Source organism: Lissotriton vulgaris, chromosome 3_1 (assembly GCF_964263255.1).
Source record: "Lissotriton vulgaris chromosome 3_1, aLisVul1.2, whole genome shotgun sequence".
Taxonomy (NCBI): domain Eukaryota; kingdom Metazoa; phylum Chordata; class Amphibia; order Caudata; family Salamandridae; genus Lissotriton; species Lissotriton vulgaris.
This window is the reverse complement of record NC_141689.1, coordinates 1,747,838,703-1,747,861,118: the sequence shown is the minus strand read 5'-3', so window position 1 is coordinate 1,747,861,118 and position 22,416 is coordinate 1,747,838,703. Positions and strand designations below refer to the sequence as shown.

Below are 22,416 nucleotides of genomic sequence, written 5' to 3'. Positions count from 1 at the left end.
TGTTAATTGAAACTGCTCTATTCTTCGTGCATATAAAGACGCTTCTCACGAGTCCGTATTTGTAGACATTTTTATGCAGAGACTTTCCTTGCTTCTGTTCCTGTAAGGAAAATGTTTATCTTTTCTTCCCTGTAAGTTCAGCCTTGTACCTTTTACAGTTATGATGATTACGGTTTTAAAGCACTTGGATATGGCTGTTGCCATGTCCTTTATCCATGAATGCATATATTTTGAAATTGTACAATTCATTTTAGAATTCTCAGTACTTTATTTTAGTCACTCAATTGTATTTAAATCTGTGTGATGAAATATTGTTCTCTTCTGTTCTTAGAGAGGAATGTCCAGTTTTATGTTTTTTTATTACTATTTTTTTTTATGAATATTGATACACATCAACAGATTTGCGAATCGATAATGGATAATCAGTGGCATACATTAGTGATAATTCAGGTACGTCAGACATGGTATAGTATCATATTCTAGAACATCAACTCCATCAACCCCCCTTGCCTCATGGGTGTGGTGCAATGCTGCCGGTCTTGCCTCTTCCGTCTGCATAGATTAGTCGCTGTGATGGGGGAGGTTCGCAAATGTCGCCCGATAATGATTCCACTTGCCCCAAATTCGTGTCCATTTCTTTGGACAGCCTCTGTGGATGTAGACCGTTTTCTCTGCCACCACTGTACGGTCCATGTCTTCACACCACTGCTGAGGCGTCGGGGACTGATCCGAACCCCACTTCTGTGCTATGTTGCGTTTAGCTAATATCATCCCCAATGTTACCCAGTCCTGGTCTGTGTGAATAAAGTCTGTCGGCTCCCAGATGTTAAGTAGGCAGCATTTTGTAGCGAGCGGGATAACCACGTTAGTGACTTGGGACATGGTGCGTAAAACAGAGGTCCAGTAAGAAGCGACCCATGGACAGTCCCAGAGTGTGTGCCAAATCGTACCCTCAGCACCTCATTGTCGAAGGCAAAGTGGAGTGTTCGCCTTACCTATCCTATGTAGCAGGGTCCTTGTGTAATAGATGCGGTGTAAGATTTTTAGTTGGAGTAATCTAAGGGTGGAGGGAATTGCCACCTCCCTCTGGGACATCAGGGCCTCCTGCCAGTCCTCCTCATCTAGGTTGCCTAGCTCTGCCTCCCATTTCCTTTTCAGGGCTACTGTAGGATCTTGCTGGTTGTTTATTACTTTCCGGTAATTCAATGAGATGGCTTTTGTTTGGAGGTGGTCCGTGAGTACCCTGACCTCTAATGGGGAGGACTCCAGTAACTGTGTGCCTGCGGGGATTGCTGCCCGTAAGGGCGTATCTATATGTCTCAGTTTGCACTAGTTTATATGTGTCTTGTAGCTGAGTGAAAGGTACAAACCCCCCCCCCCCTCTGCCACAGGTCCCCAACCTTAGAGATTCCAATGAGGTCCCACTGTCGGAATCCCTTTGTGTTTCTCAATCTCCCTAGTTGCTGAATGTTCCACAGCAGTGTCACCTGTGTGAGCTTTCCCACCCACCCCATCGCCCTCTGTGCCTCATGCCAGATTTGTAATGTATGGGTCGTGGGGCCCGTGTAGTGTAGTTTCTTTGTAGTGTTGTATAGCACTCCCATTATCCCTTCTGCGCCCAGGAGATGGCGATCCATACGGAATGCAGGTTCCCCCTGAGGCGTGTGCAGGCACTGGTTTATTGCCGTGAGTTGCGATGCCCAGTAATTGATCTGCATATGCGGTAGAGCAATTCCCCCATCATACCACCCCTTGACTAGTTTTTTCATAGCGATGCGAGCTGTCCTGCCATCCCAGAGGAGTTTGGCTACTTCTGTATTTATCTGAGCAAAAAAGGAGGTGGAAATGTGGAAGGGGGTATTCTGTAGGACATACATAAATCTGGGCAATGCCATCATTTTGAAGAGCGCTGGTCTGCCCAGTAACGTTAGAGGGAGAGAGCGCCAGTGCTTCACATCACAGCAGAAACGGGCCAATGGTTTCATGAGATTTTCTTCTATGAAGTGTACCACCTGGGGGTTGATGTAAATGCCGATGTATTTAAAACCCTGTTTCGCTTTGTGTATTTCACAGTTCCGCTGTAGTTTCGGGGGGGGGCATGAAGGATATAAAGCAACGATTTTGACCAGTTGATGGTGTAGCCTGAGGCTCTGCCATAGGCCCCACAGATGTCTAGGAGGCAATTTAGCGAACGGGCGGGAGATGTCATATATAGTAAGATGTCCGCATAAAGTGATATGCGGTCCTCCCATCCCATCGTCACTTCAGTCCCCTGATGACAGGGTCTTGACGGATCCACACCACGAGTGGTTCCAGCACTATCGCAAATAAGAGAGGGGAGAGTGGACATCCCTGTCTCGTACGTTTACCCCGAGGGAACTTCTGCAAGGTGCGGCCGTTCGCCACTACATGTGCCATGAGTTTGGTGTATAGAAGACGTATCCAGGCACAGAACTTGGGGCCAAATCCCATGTGCTGGAGTACAGCAAAAAGGAAGGGCCACTCTACCTTGTCGAACGCCATACGGGCGTCCAATGAGAGGATGACTGCATCCTCAGCAATTGTGGGACTGCAGGCTATGACCCACTGGAGCCTGCAAAGATTCATGGCCGTGTTACGATGGGGCATGAAGCCCGATTGATCAGGATGAATTAATTTGGTGAGGTACGGCTGTAGGCGCAGCGCCAGGGTTTCAGCCAGAATTTTTTCCTCGGTATTTATAAGGGAGATTGGTCTGTAGGAAGCACATTCTTGCGGTGGCTTTCCTGCCTTATGAATCGTGACTATGGTTGCTAGACGCTGGTCCTCGGGGAGCTCACCCATATCTAGGCTGACCTTGTACTTATTGAGCAGGTGGGGCGTGAGGTGTGTTGCCATTTTGTTATATTCATAGAGTTCCACTGGTATGCCATTCGGGCCCAATGCTTTCCCAGGTTGGAGAGCCGCAATAGCAGAGGCTGGTTCGTCCTCGGTCAGCTCAGCCTCAAGCGCTGAGATGACCTCATCTGGTAATAAGGGCATGCAAATGTCTTTTAAGAAGGCAAGGTTATCTTCCAGTGTGTTAGCGGCTGTTTGCATGTATATCTCCTTATAATAAGAGGCGAGGGAGTCCAATATTTGCTGCGGGTCCTCAGTCGTCGCTCCGGTCTTCAGACGGAGCTGAGCTATCCACCTACTGGCACAGTCCTTTTTGGCTAGCCAGGCAAGGAGCTTTGCCCGCCTTATCACCTGCTTCATAAATAGTGTGTCTTGCAGCCGTGAGTTTCTCTTTTGCCGCTTCCCACGCATAAGCTTTGTATTCCTGCTGGGCCAGGCTCAGAGCATGCGAGCTATCTGCAGTTAGGTCTAGCGCGTGGTTCGCCTCGGCGTCTGCCACCCCCTGTTCAAGGCCTTCCATCTGTTGTCTCTGCGATTTTTTTATTTTTTTTTGTGCCCGGCTATCAGTGAAATCGCCTGTCCGCGCAGCACTGTTTTATATGCTTCTTAAAGTGTTACTGGGGAGGACACAGAATGCACATTTTCTGTGAAATTGTGTTTTGTGGTTGTACGTAATTTCTTGCTTATTGCATGGTTTTGGAGATATCCTGGGTGTATGGGGAATACACTCCGGCTTGCAACAATATAGGAGGAGAGTGCCATGTATAGTGGCGAGTGGTCTGATATTCCGCAGGGTAGGTATTGGATCTCCGTTATTCGATCCAGTCCCGCCGCCAGCGTGAACATGTAATCAATTCTGGAGAGGCTGTTGTGGACACCGAGTGATATGTGTAGTGCCTATCTTCTGGGTGTACTGTTCTCCAGACATCCAGTAAACCCATGGCTTCAACGAAGTCTGTTAATTTGACGTGGGCGCTTCGGGGGTCCCTGGGAGGTTGTTTGTCAAGAGAGCCATCACCGCATTAAAATCTCCCCCCATGATAGTGTCACCTGCTTGTAGGGATTATAGGAGTGCACTGTGAGCGGGAGGGCTGCTTGGTGCATCGCTGGGGGTAAATACACAGAGACTAAATTATGTGGCCTCACTTCCCATTGGCATGTTAGTGCTGCAAAGCGCCTTGGTCATCCGTTTTGGAGTCAGTGAGTATGAGTGGGAAGCGTTTATTTATCAAAATCCCCACCCCATGGGAGCCTGAGGTGAATTCCGAGTAGACCGCCTTTGTGTATCCCCATCTATCTAGGTCTTTGATGGACGAGCCCGTTAGGTGCATCTCTTGTACCAAGACTATGGCCGGACCCTTGCTCTTGATATATTAAAGGACCAGCCCCCTTTTAATCTTATCTCCCAGTCCATTCACGTTCCATGAGAGCACCGTAAAAGGGGGGGGAGGGGGGGCTAGGCCCCTGGAGTTGCGTGTGGTGCCAACCATAATCTGTTGATGTGAGTGCCATTGTAAATACAAATAAGAACCATAACCTGAAAACCAAGAACTGTCCCCCTCCCCCACTCCCTGCCTCCCTGCCTGGCGGATCCCAATTAACACGCCTCCCCAACTGAGCAGAGTGCTTTAATCCCCTAAAAGTTACTTGCGTGGGGGGTGAGAGTCTGTCCGAGAGCATCGGATGCCCCCTCATATTAAGGTGTAGCAACAGCTTCTGTCTCTTCCTGAGGCATGATTCTTACCCACGGCTGCATGGTTCTTCCCATTTGTGCACCACATGTGTTAGTCGCAGGCAGGCGGAAAAGTCAGTGTGCCCTCCGAAGGGGCAGACAATGGATGCTTGCAAAGCACCAGAGAGTCCCGCACCGTTGTACAAAGTTGCTCAGTCCCCCTTGTCACTGGATTCCGCTGACCTGGATCCCCGTGATTCCTGGCGTCGGTGTTGTTGCTGGCCTCTGAGTTTTGCGGGTTTCACCATGGGATGCCAGATGTCCAGCCAGTCTTGGGCTCCTCCGGTGTAAGAAAAAAACAAGTTTTCACCTCCACTCTCAGTTTCGCCAGGAAGAGCATAGAATGTTTAAGCTCTCTGGCTCTCAGTTCCTTTTTAACATCCATAAATCCTTGTTTCATGTGTTTTTAATTGGTTGTTTTGGAACATTTAGTTGAGGTACCTTAGAGATGGGCTGCAACACAGATTTATCTGAGGGGCTCATAACACAGCCCAGGGAATGTGGAGGGGTCCAAACTAAGGGCCTGATTTATATATTGATGGTAAGTATACTCTGTTGCAACAGGGACAGAGTTTGCACACCGCTAACATAATGGTCTAAGGTTTAATCATGGCAGAGACTACTCAGTCTCCACTTTGATTAAACCTTTTGACAGCAGTGTGGTGTAAGGGCCACCAGACACAGACCTCTAATTCCACCCACCTAATTTAGAGGGCTAGAATTGAAGGTCAGTTTTCACTTCCCATCTCCACCAGGAAAACCCTGGCGGTAAGGGGCAGGGAAAACTGCTAAATATTCCCCTTACCGTAGGTGAAGACTCCCATGGAGAGGGAAAGCTTTTTCTTTATTTTCAAAAAGAAAATCCTGTTTCTGTATTTTTTTTTTTAAATAAAGAAGAAAACAGTTTGATGCGGGGCTTCGTCATGTTGACTGAGCCCTGAACCAAACTGTAAACAGCATTGACAGGAAACGTTGTCTTGGTAGTTCCTGTCAATGCTTTCGAAATGACCTCCAGGTTGGCACTCATTTCTAAATTTTCCGGACGGCACAGGGTGACCGAGTAATTTACCCCATCTCCCTGAAGGAGAAATGGAACACGGTGGAGTCATCCAGGATCCTTAGGTATAGCATTTTTGTCTCACGCATGTGTATCATAATGGGGAGGTTACCATACGATGAGCAACTTGCCCTACACAGTATTATTGGAAATATGTCTATGTTTGGAGGGGCATAAATAGCATTCACGGTTGTTTTATACATTTTCATGAAAACTATTTAGAGATTCTTTTTTTCTACAGGGTTACTTGGTCTGCAGCCACTTGCCAAAGGAGGATGTCATTGACATTGCATGCTACTGTCGGCACTACTGTTTGCTACCCCTGGCAGCAGTACAGAGGATTGGTCAGCTGGTTATATGGAGGGAAGTGTTCTTAATACATCATTGTCAGCCATGCACGGAGGGAGCGACTGAAGGATACAGGGAGCCTGATGCAAGATATTTTCTGCTAATTGTTGGTTTGGTAAGTTATTTTTAGTGTTCACATGTATTGACAAGTTGTAATAACTGTTGGGACATGAATATCCCCTGCCTGGCAAACCAGCATGTTCTCCCACCCTGAGTGCCAGAGCGTGTGTGAAACTGATATGCCCTCTTTTATTTTGGTCCTGGCAGCAATCTTTCCTCACATGTATGCCTAAGCATGTCCCAGGTAATGAGAGGACCTGTCCTGGGAGTTTTAGAGGCACAAAAAGTGTGCCCTCACTGTCCTGGATACATCATGTAAGGCAGTGGTGGCAGAGTAGCATGTTTACTGAATCTGTAGTGTGACCAGACTTTCTTTGTTTGTTTCCCAGAGATGACAGTTTGCTAACTCCGCTCATGTAAATTTCTGCTCTTATGAGAAACCTAGAATCTTGTGTTGAGTGTGTGGGGCACGACTAGCACATTTTTGGTATCAGGGCTGAGGGCTGGGGGCGTGTACGTGTTTGTGTGTACTGTGAGTGTGTGTGTACTGTGAGTGTGTACGTATACTGTGAGTAGGAAGATCGATTTTGTATGCCCCTGCTTTAGCATGGCTCAACATGGAGGGTGAGGTTAGCCTCCCCAAGAAAGGTATTGCCTAAATTAAGGCCTTGTTTGCAAAAGAATTTTGATTAGTTGTTCTTTAGCACTGCCATTTGGTAGATGGTAGGGGTGAGCAGTGGGGCTGCAGTTTTTGTTGTTCAAGTTGAGGAGGTTTCTGTGCAGGGTCTGTCCCATTGTATGTGTCTGATTACATCTTCAGGAAGGCAGATAACAGCCAGGTGCAGGGATCTCACACTTTCTTTTACACTGTTTTGGATACTCCTGCTTGGAGTAAATCAGACTAATTGCTTACTGCTGTGAGAACCATCTCTTTACCTAAACACTGTGTCTAGAGAGGATCCTGAAAATGACATTGGAAAGAGATCCAGCCAAACCAGTTAGACAGTGGATCTACATCTTATGTATGGAAAAAGTATATAAAATTGGGATCCAAACAGCTCCACTTTTTCCAGTCTCAAGTAGATCTTCACCAAACAAGGGAATGCTCTGTAGAGTACTGTAAGTTCTGCTGTGCAACCAGTGATGGTGCCTACCTGACAGTCAGTCGCTCATAGGTTCGGTGACATCACCTGAAGTCTGCACTATCTGCTGGAGCTGCTGAACATCTACCTCAAGTGCCTAGAAGCCTGCCTACCTGCTGAGAGATCTAAGGAGTTTACTGGCCCTGCAGAAGGAGACCCTGTCAAGGCGTAGAAGCCAAGTGTGTTCGCCGTGTAAAGAGCACCTAGTGAAAGTTGACTTTCCCCAGAATGTGAAGCCAGGAGTGACCTTGGTCACTTTGTGCAGTTTCATTGTAAGCTACGTTTAAGACTGGAGCTTAACAACTACTCATATCACCCAGCAGAGCTAAGGAACTGGTGTTGCTGATGACACAGTTTGGAAAGGAAAGTGTCACTGCTGAACAAGAAACACTAATCGACCTGGAAGCTGCAACTGCCAGCAGTCACCATTGCAAGGAGATTGGCCTGGAGGCCGCAGCTGCCACAGCAGGATATTGCATAACCACACAAGCAGACCACCATCGTGCAGGTCAACTCCATGGATTATCTCTGAGATCAGTATGTAAATGTAAATGTACAGGAATTTATATAGCGCAAATCACCGAGCGGTTTCTAAGTGCTTGCTTAGGGAACCCGTCCTGGTATTCCCCTGTGAGATAACCCCGGCAGGGTATCCGCAAGGTGAAAGCCAGGCATCCCGCCGCGAGGGGCCGTTGTGGAGATTAAGCAAGCTATTGCCCAGAGTCGCAGAGTGTGAACCCGTGAATCGAGTAGGCACCGGAGCGAGAATTGTCGAGTCCATGGACATTTTTTTTTTTTTTAGGACTCAAGACACCGCCGAGCCGGGAATTGAACCCTGGTCCCGGGCTGACCTCTGCTTCCAGGTCTGCCTCATCTAACCAGTGAGCCACACTTCTCACTATGTCACGCCTTTACTTCACAGACACTGCTTCAAGGTACATTACACCGAGGGAGTTAAATCTGGAGTTTTTACAACGTGGGTACGTTTTTAGGATTTTACTTCACAGTTTTCAGGATTTTATTTCGTAGTTAAGTGTCCAAACCTTAAATATATATTAGTAAGCGTATGTCCCTTGAAATTGTACTTTTAAATCATTCAGTAAAAAATAAAACATTTTAGGTAATCTAATTTAAATAATCGATATAAAGATAATAATTTGAAAACACAATATTAAATCTATATTTATAAGTTAAAATTGTTTTAGTTTACCTAGGGGTAGTAATGGGTTTTTAGGGTTTAGGCATGGGTAGTGTATAGTAATAGTAAGGAGTTTTTTGGGCTCAGAGATGGGTGGTGCATCGGAGTAGTAAAGAGTTTTTAGGATACAGGGATGAATAGTGTATAGGGGTAGTAAAGCGTTTTCAGGGCTTATGGATGGCTAGTTAGTAGGGTTAGGGAGATGGGTTTAGGGATGGGAGTGTATAGTGGTAGTAAGGGTTTTTAGGGTTAAGAGAATGTTAGTTTAAAATATTTAAGTTACATTTAAATAAATAATTACATTTAAATAATTATACTATTTCATTTAAAATTGAATTTTTAAATATATATGTATGTGCTAAAATAATACTTACAAACCTGCCTGCAAAGTACAGGGACTCCTGATTACATACATAGAATTAAAAGATGCTCTCAATGTAATGGTCAAACTGTAGTAATAACTGGAGCTACAATGATCTTCAAAGAACAAGTAACATTCTCTGAGACCATCGTCCCAAGTGAGGCAGTCTGCACATCCTACCCCTCTGAAAAGCTACTGCCATGAGGGCCAAAGCTGGTCCTCTTGGACCACACTTTCGAACTAATGCAGTCAGCAGGTAAAAACACAGGTTCGAGCCTGCTGAACTATTTAAAGGCTGAACAGCACATGGTTCCACAATGTTTGCTAAGACTTTGTGCCAAAAAGGGGTAGAGCGGAATTAAACTGAAACTGTGCTAGTCACCTGTAAGAGAAATTAACCTTGTAATTGTGGTTAATGCTTGCTTAAAACCCAAATGTTTTGGAACCATAGGTACTGGGTCTCACCATAGCAGCATCGCAAGAAGAGACTGTGAAGTAGGGGGCGTAGCACCTCACTGCCTATCATATAGTTTAGAACCCTGTTTGTTGCTTCCATTAATTGGATTAGATTTAGTTCTGCTGTGTGATTAAAGTATTTTTTTCTCTCAAAAGAAAACCACTCCGCTGGACATTACGCGATTGTGTCCGCTGGTTGACTGTTAAGTTCAGAGCTCTTGCCCCTATACTACCTCCCTGAGAAGCCTGTGACTGCTCGCCCTCATCACCCAGAGAGTCAAATGCGGAAAGGGTTGTACTTGACCCCGTTTGCAGAGCCATAGTAATACAACCACTAATGACAAGCAACGTCAATCAATATGTATTGGGCCTAGTAGCTAGTCTGTCCTGTGTAGACAGGAGTAAATATTGGACTGTAGTCAGCTTGGGAAGATGCTTGATATATGTGTTTATTTCACCTGCCATCCCTTACACCCCTAGCCTGCCTTTGTGTGTGTATTTACTCCAGGGGCTTTTGCATCATTGGTCTTTATTTTGAACAGCCTTCACATACCTAAAATAGTCCCCCCAACCCATCACTAGTATGCGCCCATGTCTGTCACTAGCACTATTCTTTCACTTTTCTTGTAACATGCTATACAACTGTTGAGTTGCACAGCAGATGTTTTTGAGAAAGTCTTAATTGAACACTTCCGAAGAGCGGGTATTGCTAGATTTCATTTTTTAACCAGTTTTCTCTTAATCTTACACCAAGGCCAGAAGTATTTTATGTGGTGCATATTTATCATCTTCACCTACTTAAGGGCATCTAGCATTGTTAATAGTTTTTCTTCAGTTCTCTACCGTGCGAGTCTTTGTTGCTGTGGATGTCAAACATCAGGGCTACTTACTGAAAGAGTCACTCTTGGGGACACATTAGTGCCCTCTGGTTTCCATTCATCTTGAATTCTTTAGGATATCATAGGCTCATTGTGGTGCTAGATTTCTTGCTCTCAGGGAGATTTAGTTGATCGAACCCCCAACATTTGCTAAGATTTGGTTTAACCCAAGTGCTCCTTTCACATTGTTTCCTATAGTGTGGAAGTCTACTTCTGCATCAGAGCTTTTAAAAGTTTAATTTCAGAAGTCTTCCATCTGGGTGATCCCAAAACGGAGACAGTATTAGAGAATTTCAGGCTAAAAAGGCCAGCAGGTTTCTGGATTGGACTGGTGGGCTTCTGTAAAGATTGGGTGCAGCACAGGTTTCCTTAGAGGAAAAAGCAAACCCTGTCGTACCTTTTCTATAGTTTGTCTAACTTGCTGCGTAATTGTGCGACGTGATCGTTCATTTTACAGGAGGTTTCTTACTACAATGGCTGATAAATCTCTGTCACTGAAAATGTACAGACAAAAAGCTGTATGAGGGTGCGATTGCTATGCCCCTCCATTTGAAGGTTGTAGTTGTTGCAAAAGTAATAATGCAAACCAAAAACAATTGAAAATACAAAGGCACATTCAAAACAATCTTAAAAACATAGTGTTTCGAATTATTCAAGAACTTAAATGAAACGCATGAAGAAATGAGAGGTCAGGCATCCAATGGTGTATGTGAGCCCACTGTGACGCATATCATTTTTATCTTTAAGGGCTATTCCCATGGTTTAAAAATATGCATTCCATTTCTCAAACTTTTACCACATTTTTTAAAACATTGTTTTGGCCTGCTTTTGTTTCTTTTAGGTTTGCAGTTCTGTGGCCCCATGCTTCTGCACTATTCCACACAGGAATATCACCCTCCCAACACCTGTCCCCTAAACAAGGAAACTCAGCTTTCCGAATGAACACTGTTGGAAATGGCCCTTTCTAGGGTGTTTTCCCTCGGCTTTTTACTTTTCTCCTTCCCAGTTTTCCGCTTTTCTAGGTGATAGCCTTGGAGTTTGAGTGCATTTGACGCTGTCATTCAGCACTGTGCTTGTCATATACATTCTGGTGATTGGTGTATACATGGTTGGCTGATTTGAGTTAGCTGTAAGCCCCTTGTTTAGGGGTAAGACATATACTCAGGGCATGTAACTCTAATGCACTTCCATGGGACTGCAGGACTGGTTGTGATATCCACAGAGGTAATTCATCAATCGTGACAAGGTTTGCCCTGGTGGGGCCTGTCTCTACGGGTTACTGTTACCCAGCTTGGCATTTAAAAAGCTATGTGCCAAGGTTCTGCATGTCTCTTGCTATATCAGAGTTCTCCCTGGACACAGGGTGTGGCGTTAGCAAGAGGTAGGGCATGTGTGTGTTACATGTAAGGTTCTTGAATGGCACCGGATGGTGTGTTCGGTACGACCCGGACTGCTTCTCACTTTGGATTAGCATGGGGGAATGTAGGGAAGGCTATGGAGTAGGATTCCCTATGGGCAGATTAGTAACAGTTTAGTGTTTGGTATCGATGAGTTTGTAATGGCAAACCCACTGCGGTAGTGCAAGTGGATTTAACATTATGTGTGTAGTAATGTCATTTTGGGAAATTGGCCATTCCGAAGCTCTGGGCTCTTTGTGCCCTTCGGACTGTCTCCACTTCACATCAATCAATCGATCAGTCATTTGTTAAGCGCACTACATACCCGCGACGGTCTCAAGGTGCTGGAGGGGGGGGGGAGGTGGGGGCCGCTACGGATCGAACAGCCAGGTTTTTAGTATCCTCCTGAAAGTCAGCAGGTCTTTGTTCTGTGGTAGGCTCAGTGGGAGGATGTTCCGTGTCTTGGCGGTGAGGTGGAAGAAGGATCTCCCGCCGGTGGTTGTTCTTCGGATGCGCGGGACGGTGGTGAGTGATAGGTCAGCGGAGCGTAGCTGGCAGTTGGGGGTGTAGAAGGAGAGCCGTCTGTTGAGGTAGGCTGGGCCGGTCTTGTGGAGTGCCTTGTGTGCGTGGATGAGGAGCTTAAAGGACATCCTCTTGTTGACGGGGAGCCAGTGTAGGTTTCTCAGGTGGAGGGTGATGTTGCCATGTCATGATACATCGAGGATCAGTCTTGCTGAGGCGTTTTGGATGCGTTGTAATCGATTGATGAGCTTGGTCGGGGCTCCCGCGTAGAGGGCGTTTCCGTAGTCGAGTCTGCTGCTGACGAGGGCCTGGGTGACTGTCTTTCTTGTATCTGTCGGGATCCATCTGTAGATCTTGCAGAACATGCGGAGGGTGTTGAAGCAGGAGGAGGAGACGGCGTTGACTTGCTTGGTCATTGAGAGCGTTGAGTCGAGGATGATTCCCAGGTTGCGTGCATGGTCGGTGGGGGTCGGGGCTACCCCCAGTGCCGTTAGCCGTCAGGAGTCGTCCCAGGCTGACGGGTTGGAGCCGAGGATGAGGACCTCCGTCTTGTCCGAGTTCAGCTTCAGACGACTGATCTTCATCCAGTCGGCAACGGCCTTCATTCCTTTATGGAGGTTGGCTTTGGCGGTGATGGGGTCCTTGGGGAGGGAGAGGATCAGTTGAGTGTCGTCGGCGTAGGAGATTATGTTGAGGTCGTGCTGTCTGGGGACGTGTGCGAGCGGGCCCATGTAAATGTTGAACAGTGTCGGGCTGAGGGAGGATCCTTGAGGTACGCCGCAGATGATCTTGGAGGCTTCGGAACGGAACGGGGGGAGGCGGACACTCTGGGTTCTGCTGGAGAGGAAGGAGGTGGTCCATTCCAGAGCCTTGTCTCGGATCCCTGCGGCGTGGAGGCGTGCGCGTAGTGTGCGGTGGCAGACGGTGTCGAAGGCGGCTGAGAGATCTAGGAGGATGAGTGCTGCAGTCTCCCTGTTGTCCAGCAGGGTCCTGATGTCGTCGTTGGCGGCGATGAGGGCGGTCTCGGTGCTGTGGTTGCTGCGGAACCCTGACTGGGAAGGGGTCAGGATTCTGGTCTCTTCGAGGTATCGGGTTAGCTGTCTGTTAACGATTTTCTCGATGACCTTGGCCGGGATGGAGAGCAGAGAGATGGGTTGGAAGTTCTTGAGGTCTCCTGGGTCTGCCTTGGGTTTGTTGAGTAGGGTGTTGATCTCTGCGTGTTTCCAGCTCTCTGGGAAGGTCACAGTCTCAAGGTAGAGCTTGATGACGTTGCGTAGGTGGGGTGCAATGGAGCTGCTTGCTTTGTTGAAGACGTGGTGGGGGAATGGGTCTGGCTGTGAGCCGGAGTGGATTGTGCTTATGGTCTTGATGGTGTCATCGACGATCACGCTGGTCCAGGCTAGCAAGGGCATGTGGTCGATGGTGTGCGGAGGGTCTGTTGTGTTGCTGTCTGTTGGGGCTGTCTGGGTGTTGAAGCTGTCGTGGTCTGCTATCTTGTGGTGGAAGAAGTTGGCGAGGGAGTCGCTCAGGGCTTGCGAAGGCGGGATGTCGTTGTTGGGTTGGAGCTGGGGTTGGAGAGTTCCTTCACGATGTTGAAGAGCTCCTTGCTGTCGTGTGCGTTGTTGTCGAGGCAGTCTTTGAAGGAGGTCTTCTTGGCAGCCCTGATGAGGTGGTTGTGGTTGCAGACGGCGTCCTTGTGTGATGCGTGGCTGTCCAGAGTTTGTTCACTGTGCCATTTCTTCTTTAGTTTCCTACAGGCTTGCTTGGAATCTAGGAGTTCTTGGGTGAACCAGCTGGCCCTCTTGCTGGTGTCTCTGTGGGGGGGGTTTCTTCAGCGGGGCGAGGGTGTTGGCGTAGTACTCGATCCAGTGTCTGAGGTTGTGGGCAGCGACGTCGGTGTTGAAGGGTTCGGTGGGTGGGCTGAGAACAAGGGTTGCATGTAGTTGGTCTTCGGTGATTTTGCTCAGCAGCGGTGGGGGATCTGTTGGGTGCGGTGGTGTGTGGTGGGTTTCTGGAAGGTGAAGTGGATGCAGCGGTGGTCGGTCCATAGGAATTCGGTGATGTGGCTAACGGAGACATGCAGGCTTGAGGAGAAGACAGGGTCGAGCGTGTGGCCGGCGGAGTAGGTAGTCGTTGTGACGAGTTGACTCAGTCCGAGGTTGGCGAGGTTATCGATCAGGGTTGTGGAGTTGTTGTCGTTGTTGTTCTCAAGGTGAAAGTTCAGGTCTCCGAGGAGGATGTAGTCGGTGATGGAGTACCTGAACTGGGGGTGGGGTCCGGGGGGTCGGTAGACGAGGGTGCCTATGAGGGTGGAGTTGGGGGTCTGGATCTGGAAACTCATGTGTTCGGCGGTGCTGAGCGCGTCTTTGGTGCTAGTCGAGACCATGATGCTGTTCTTGTGGACGATGGCGATTCCTCCTCCGACTCCGTTGGTGTGGTCTCAGCGGGTGATCTTGTAGCCGTCTGGGATAGCGATGGCGATGCCGGGTGCGGAGGAGTTGTTCAACCAGGTATCTGTCAGCAAGGCGACGTCTGGGGAGGTTGTGTTGAGCAGGTCCCAGAGCTCGACGGCGTGTTTGCTTGTGGAGCGGGTGTTCTGTAGTAGGCGTCGTAGGTGGTTGAGGTCTTTCTTGGCGGGTGGTTTGTCGGCTCTGTGGCTGGTGTAGCTGCAGTTCCAGCAGGTGAAAGGACAGTGTGTGCGTTTTGGGGCGGCCTTGAAGCAGGTTTCGGTCCGTCCGGGGTTGAGAGTGTGCAGAGTGCTGGCGTCGTAGTAGTGACGGGTGCGGGGGCCAGCGGTGCGACCGGGCAGCAGCCGGCATGTGTGGGGAGGTGGGAGTGAGGAGCAGTTGGGAGGCAGGAGGGGGGGCAGCGAATGGGCAGTCGGGGGGGGCGAAGCCACAGGGGACGCAGTTGCGGGGGCGGTGAGGGGCGACGAAGGAAACAGAAGGCAAAAGGTCACAACAATTGAGGTGGAAACAAGTGGCACAGAGGGCAGAAAGGTCACAAGAATACAGGAGGAAACGAGTGGCACAGAAGGCAAAACGGTCACAGGAAGGACAAAAAGGTCACAGAAAACGGGGGGAAACGAGTGGCACAGAGGGCAAAAGGTCACAAGAAATGGCAGAAATGTCACAAAAACGGGGGGAAACAAGTGGCACAGAAGGCAGAAAGGTCACAGAAATGCAGGGGCAGCTAAGCAACAGAAAGCAAAACCAGGCAGATAGATAATGGGGCAGCGAGGGGAGCAGAAGGGAAACCGGGCATCTGGGTGATGGGGGGACAGCTACATCTGTGCATTCCTGATAGAAGGCCTAAAACTTGAGGCTCTAAGGGACATTGCATACCTCTGACTCGGAAGAGCCTCTCTGGGACAGTTACGTGGAGGTGGAATTGGCACCTGCATTCCAAGGGGCATGGTATGGTCCCCATTAAAGATAGTGATCTAACCTCCTGGGGTAGGTTGGTAGACAGTACAGAATTTAGAGAGGGACTGTGCATTTCAAAGGTGGCCTTTTGAACTGATTGCATCTTCAAAGGCCATCGTGGGTATAACAACTAGAGCTCTGGCCTCAGAAGTTAGAGATGCTTTTGGATTCAGATAGATACATCTGCCAGTGGATTCCTCACCTTGTGAATATCCCCTTGCGTCAGCAACATTCGGAAATTCTTTTTGTAGCTTTGCGCCGACGTGGGCGACGTCACAGAGGCACGACACCGCGCGGCTCAGCTGACGTCACCGACTCCATAATAGGCCCACGCCGGCGTGATGACGTCAGTTCCCTTTTTTCCGTGTCGTCAACGCTAACGGTTTCTTGGGATCCTCTGTAGGTATTGGTAACTTTGTTACTGTTTGTTTAATTTCGGTGTCCTATTTGCTTCTTTGTGTCAAGATGTCTACAAAGAAGACCGGATTCAAGCCCTGTGGGGAGTGCGGCAAGATGATGTCCATTACAGATCCACATGAGTGCTGCGTTTGGTGTTTAAGTTCAGACCAAGACGTCGAGGATTGTTCATCCTGTAAGAAAATGAATCCTAAGGCTCTTCGAGAGAGGGAGGCGAAACTCCTTGTTGCAAAATTGAAAAGCAGGAAAGATAAAAAGCGGTCGAGGTCTTGGACTCGTCGTTCGAGGTCTCGCTCGAGGTCGTCTTCAGTGCATGCTTCGAAGTCATCGAGGAAGTAGCACAAGAAGAGGTCTCATGAGTCTAGACATCACTCTGGGAAGGACTCGGGCTCGAAGCCGAAGTCGCAGGTAAAGTTGCTTCGAAAGGACGTGGAGGCTCCGGCTCCGGAGGTTCAGGTGTCCGAAGGTGAGGCGTCACCTGTGAATTCGCCCGATCAGTCACCGAAGCCATTGTCGAATCCTTCTCCGGCTCCTGCTCATTCATCTGACCATGAGGGTGAGAGAGATGAAGAAGATGGAGTAGATGTGGAGGCTATGTTGCCTCCGGGTTCGTCTACCCCGGTGCACCAGCCTGAGGTGGAAGTTGAAGTCGAGAACACTCCGATCCCTCAAGAGCAGCCTGTTGGCTCATACCCACCTTTTCCTACTCCAGGTCAGGACCCTACTCAGTTCCTGAATGCTATGTATGGTATGTATTCAAGAGCTATGTTCCCCTCTGGTGCACCGGTTGGTCCAACGGGTCCATTAGCATTTAATCTGGGTATTCCCCAGTCTTACGCTCCTTTGCCTTTCATCCATTTATGCCAGCTCCAACGCCGCATTGGCTTTTCTCTGCGCCGCCGAAGCCTTCGACGCAAAGGACTTCGACTCCGGCACCCCTGATGCCGAATCTGAACCGACCTCGTGTTCAGCGGTCTGGTCCACCGGCCTCGGGATCGACGTCGGTTCCGGCTCCGACGGAGTCGATTCCAGATCCGTCGACTTCATTCATAAAGGAGAGGTCGAGACGTGAGGCCCATAGGCTTCTGGAAGAGCGGAGGTATCGTGAGCCAGAAATGGAAGAGGGTATGCCGCAGGATTCAGAAGATCTTTTCGATGATCTGGGAGAGGCTAGTGGTCTTGAACGGTCCCCTGATTGGGATTTGGCCTCTGTTTCGGACGCCCCTTCTAAGGATGTTACACCTTATCATGTGGTTATAAGGAAGGCTGCAGACTTGTTAAACTTAACTCTTCCTACTGCAGAGTATAAGGCTAATATACTGACTGAAGTCTTACATTCGCCTACCTCTGTGGTCGAGACTATGCTCCCATTTAATGATGCTTTGGCGGAGCCTATATCAGAGGTTTGGAAAAGACCTCTTACAGCCCGGCTGTTTCAAAGGCAGTTGCAAGTAGATACAGGGTGGCGCCTGGTGACCCGGCCTTTTTATCGACACATCCCTTGCCGGAGAGCTTGGTTGTGCAAGCGGCCTACTCGAAGAAATCTGTGGGCGCTCTTCCTCAGGTTCCTGGGTATAAGGAATCAAAAAAGCAGGACCAAGCAGCTAAAAAGTCTTCTCCTCTGCTAGCATGGTGCTCAAATCGACTAATGCTACTTGCCTTATGGGACGCTATATCCATGCGTTGATGGATTCAGTTAAACAGTTGGTTCCGAAACTTCCTGAGGGTGATAGGAAGGATTTTCAAGAGGTAATCACGGATACACAGGCTGCCGCAAGACAGGTCATTCAGAGTGGTCTGGACACTGCTGACTCAGTGGCTAGAAAGATGGGTTCTTCAGTGGCCATGAGGAGAGCGGCATGGCTTAAATCCTCTGAATTCTCTGAGGATGTCCAAGCAGCTTTGATGGATTTGCCCTTTGATGGGTCTGGATTGTTTGGTAAGAAGGCTGATGCTGCTTTAGAAAGATTCAAGGACAGCAGAGCGACTGCAAGATCTTTGGGCCTTCAGTCCAGAGGTTCTAAGCTGAAGAGGTTCAGAGGTTTTGGCAGGTCTTCCTTTCGGAGTAACAGACAGCCACAACAACAGCAGCAGCAAAATGCACTGTACAAGTCGTATAGAGGCACACAAAGGGCTCGTCCTAGGGGTCGTCAGGCCTCCTCCTCCTCTACCTCTTCCCAACCCCCTGCCACAACAGCAAAGCAGCCCTAGATCCGCCATTCCGGATCATGGAGGCCCAGTGGTGGGCCGGCTTACCCATTTTCTACGATATTATAAATTAATAACATCGGATCTTTGGGTTTTCAATCTCGTGTAGAATGTGTATGCTCTTCCCTTTCGGGATTTTCCCCCCAATTGCCCTCCTTGCCAAGGTTTTTGTGCGGAGGACCGCCTGCTGCTCTTGCAGGAAGAAGTCCTGGCTTTGTTCAGAAAGGGTGCAATATAGGTAGTTCCAGAGCAGGAGAGGGGTCAGGGGTGCTACTCCCGGTATTTTCTGATCCCCAAAAAGGATGGCAGACTTTGTCCAATCCTGGATCTCAGGATCTTGAACCTTTTCCTGAAGCAGGAGAAGTTCAAGATGCTCTCCCTTGCACAGGTTCTTCAAGCACTGTTGGAAGAAGACTGGATGGTGTTGATCGACTTGCAGGATGCCTATTTCCAAATCCCTATTCTGAAGTCGCACAGAAAGTATCTCCGTTTTACGGTGGGTTCGCAGCACTACCAGTTTGCGGTCCTTCCGTTTGGTCTTACTACTGCGCCTCGAGTCTTCACCAAGGTGATGGCAGTGGTGGCTGCTCATCTCAGAAGGTCAGGGATTCCAGTATTCCCTTATCTGGACGATTGCCTGATCAAAGCAGAATCTGTGGAGAGAGTGCCCCATCATTTGCAAGACACAACTCAGTTGTTGTACAGGTTGGGTTTTTCAATAAATGTACCCAAGTCTCACCTGGTGCCCTCCCAGCGCAACTTGTTCATAGGTGCGGTACTGGATACAACTGTATGTCGGGCATTCACTCCACCTCAAAGGATTCGCGACATACAGGAAATGATTCATTTATTTCACAATGGAGCGGTCGTTCCAGTCCTAAAGGTCCTTTGTCTGCTCGGTCTGATGGCTTCCTGCATTCGGCTGGTCAACCATGCACGCTGGCATATGAGGGCACTCCAGTGGTGCCTCCGCAGGCAGTGGTATCAACACAATGGAGATCTCAGTGAGTCGATCAGGATCTCCAGAGAAACTGCAGCGGATCTGACATGGTGGAGTGTGGAGGTCAATCTGTCTCAAGGAAAGCCTTTCCACCTTCCTCCAGCGGTGGCCACAGTGATAACGGATGCATCCAATCTAGGGTGGGGTGCTCATCTGGGGGATCTGGAGATCAAGGGTCTTTGGTCTCTAGAGGAAAGGTTGCTTCATATCAACCTTCTGGAATTGCGGGCGATACGTCTGGCGCTCAAAGCCTTCCTCCCTTCCCTTCGCGGGCGGTCGGTTCAGGTCCTGACGGACAACACCACTGTGATGTGGTATGTGAACAAGCAGGGAGGAGTAGGGTCGCAGTGTCTCTGCAGAGGCTCTGCGTCTCTGGTCCTGGGTCCAGGATCATCGGATTTGTCTGACGGCAAATCATCTGGCCAGAGTTCTGAACGTACGTGCAGACAGTCTCAGTCAGCAGTTCTCAGCCATCCACGAGTGGAGGCTTCATCCAGAGGTAGTTTGTCACGTCTTTCGGACGTGGAGGACTCCTCAGGTGGACCTGTTCGCCACTCGTGAGAATGCTCACTGCCCGTCATTCTGCAGTCTCCAGTATCCGATGCAGGAAGCTTTGGGGACACGTTTCAGTTGAGTTGGGGCACACAACTCCTTTACGCGTTTCCTCCCATACCCTTGATTCCTCGGGTTCTGAGGAAGATTCGCCAAGACCAGGCACAAGTAATATTGATCGCCCCGGATTGGCCAAGAAGGGTGTGGTACACAGATCTTCTCCACCTCTCCTCGTGTCCACTGCTCCGTCTCCCTTTCAGGGCAGATCTCCTCTCTCAGATGGAGGGGCAGGTTCTACACCCCCACCTCCAGACCTTACACCTTCATGCCTGGAGATTGAACGGGGCAACCTGAATTCCTTTTCTCTCCCACATGATGTGGTGGATGTCATTTTATCGGCCAGGCGTGACTCCACTAAGTCAATCTAGTCTTACAGATGGTCTAAATTTGTGACTTGGTGTGGGGAAAGACCATTGACCCTTTGAGGGCTCGTTTGTCAGATATACTCCTATTTGCTCTTTCATTAGCGCAGCAAGGTTTTGCTGTGGCTACAGTGAAAGGTTATCTATCGGCCTTGTCGGCTTTTCTCTGCCTGCCGGATCAGCCGTCCTTATTTAAATCTCCTATTGTTTTAAGATTTCTGAAGGGCCTTACAAATAAATTTCCACGTACTCCTTTTATTGTGCCTTAATGGGACTTGAATCTGGTGCTTACATTTCTAATGGGTTCCCCTTTCGAACCTCTTCATAATTGTCCCTTGAGGTTGTTGTCTTTAAAGACAGTTTTCCTAGTTGCAATTACCTCGGCAAGGAGGGTAAGTGAGCTTCAAGCTCTTAGTTCAAAGCCTCCATTCTGGACCATTCATGCTGAAAGAATGGTACTTAGGACCAGGGCTGCTTTTCTGCCTAAGGTGGTAACTCCATTCCATCTAGGACAGTCCATTACCCTTCCTACCTTCTATCCTCCCCCTCACCCTTCCAAGGAGGAGGAGCGGCTTCACCGTTTGGACCCAAAGAGGGCAGTGAGCTTTTATCTTGATAGGACTAAGCACTATCGACTTGATGACCAGCTGTTAGTTGGATTCGCTGGTTGCAGAAAAGGAAGAGCTGTGCACAAGCGCACGCTTTCTAGATGGATAATTCTATGCATCAAGATCTGCTACGCTTTCGAAACGACTGGCCTGTACACCGGGTTATGTGTGTATTTCCTAAATTCTATCACACATTGTTACTTGATAGATTGACTACCACCATGATATGTAAATTTATAAAATTTCTTATTTATTTCTCTTTTTGTCTCTTTTACAAATGATATAAAAAAGTGTTATTCTTTTGTTTTTACCGTTTATACACTTTTTTTTATATGCTAAGAAATTTTTATATATACATAAATATACATATAATCACAAGAATTCCTGATACATGATCTGATACATGTGACAACAATTGATTTTTATCGCTCAATACAAAACCGAGTCCAACGCGTTTCGGCGAGTGGCCTTCATCAGGAGTTCTGTATTCAATTGGTGATTAGGTACTATAATAGTAGAAAATATGCAATTAATAAACAAAAAACAATCTATCCTGAACAACATGTGACAGTTATTATATTTTTATTTAACTAACATTCTTATCTATATAACTGATTCATGAACACTCTCCCCTGGTGCCGATAGCTCTCTACCCATGAAACCTACAAACTCCATCTGTACAGAATTATATATAACAATATCTACATTTTTACATGTTTCATTTACATATATACACTTTTATTTACATTTCATAAATCATTCCTGTTGTAATCAACTGTTCCTCTTCAGTGCAATTTTCTATTTTTACTCTCTATTAGAAGTAAGTTTAAATGTCTGCAGGTTGTAACCAGAACAGGTGCCTTTATTAATGGAAGCAAAATTCATAAGAATTATGTATAATAAGGCATACCTGGAGCGTCTGGCTAGTGTACGCGAGCAGTGTCTGACTGTTAGGAGAATTCGGGATAAAATCTATTGCAAAAGAGATTAAAAGCTAACATAAGTACCTGTGGGGACTTTCTGTGTGCTTGCTCAGGTAGTGATCTCTAAATGGGTCAAAAGTACCTGTTAGACGGTTCAATCTGACACAAGTTTACAAGAGACTCAAGTCCACGTCATGTTCAGTATGATGTGATATACGATGTATCCGTGACACCAGGAGATATCAACTAGTGGTAACAGCTGCTAAAAACAGAATGACATGCAGGGATCCTGTGATATTAAGTTGTTAAAAACCTAACCAGTTATTTAAATAAAGTTAATTACAATAGCACATACTTGTATGTCTGATAGACGTATTCAGGGGCTAAGACGGACAGCTAAGTATGACTCATTGGCGCAGTGGTGAGTGCTGAAACAAAAAGAAAATTACAATTGTTGCCGGAGCTAGATGGTTTTGCTGTAAAGCCAGCTGCTAAGGTATACCAGTGTCATGTGACTATATTTACCTTCAAAAGTCAGCATCTTATAGGTGTCCCTTCTCAGAGATTAAGGGGATTTCTGTAGTTATTTCCTTTACTGGGATGGCACTAATCGATAGTAGCGATGGAGTCCTATCTATATCAAAGATAAAAACAAAGGGCGATGTGCCATGATGAGAGGTTTACCTCTATCTGCAATAAAATCCAATGCATGATGCGCTAGGATTCTAAACGCGCACATGATAATTGCCCCAAAGCCTGTAAGGAGCGAGACTACCATAGTTTCTGCTTGCTGTCAACACAAAACTGCAAATGGCAGAATTGCAGAAACTCCT

The 22,416-nt window shown here is 47.8% G+C and overlaps 1 protein-coding gene across 1 annotated transcript in view; it reads left to right on the top strand.

Annotated features, from left to right (window-relative positions):
• Positions 1-22,416, top strand: part of INTU (inturned planar cell polarity protein) — a 438,220-nt gene that overhangs the window by 338,826 nt on the left and 76,978 nt on the right. Inside the window, exon 11 of the mRNA XM_086962184.1 lies at positions 5,908-6,129. Within this exon, the coding sequence (XP_086818310.1) occupies positions 5,908-6,129 (222 nt within the window). The remainder of the gene's footprint in view (positions 1-5,907; positions 6,130-22,416) is intronic.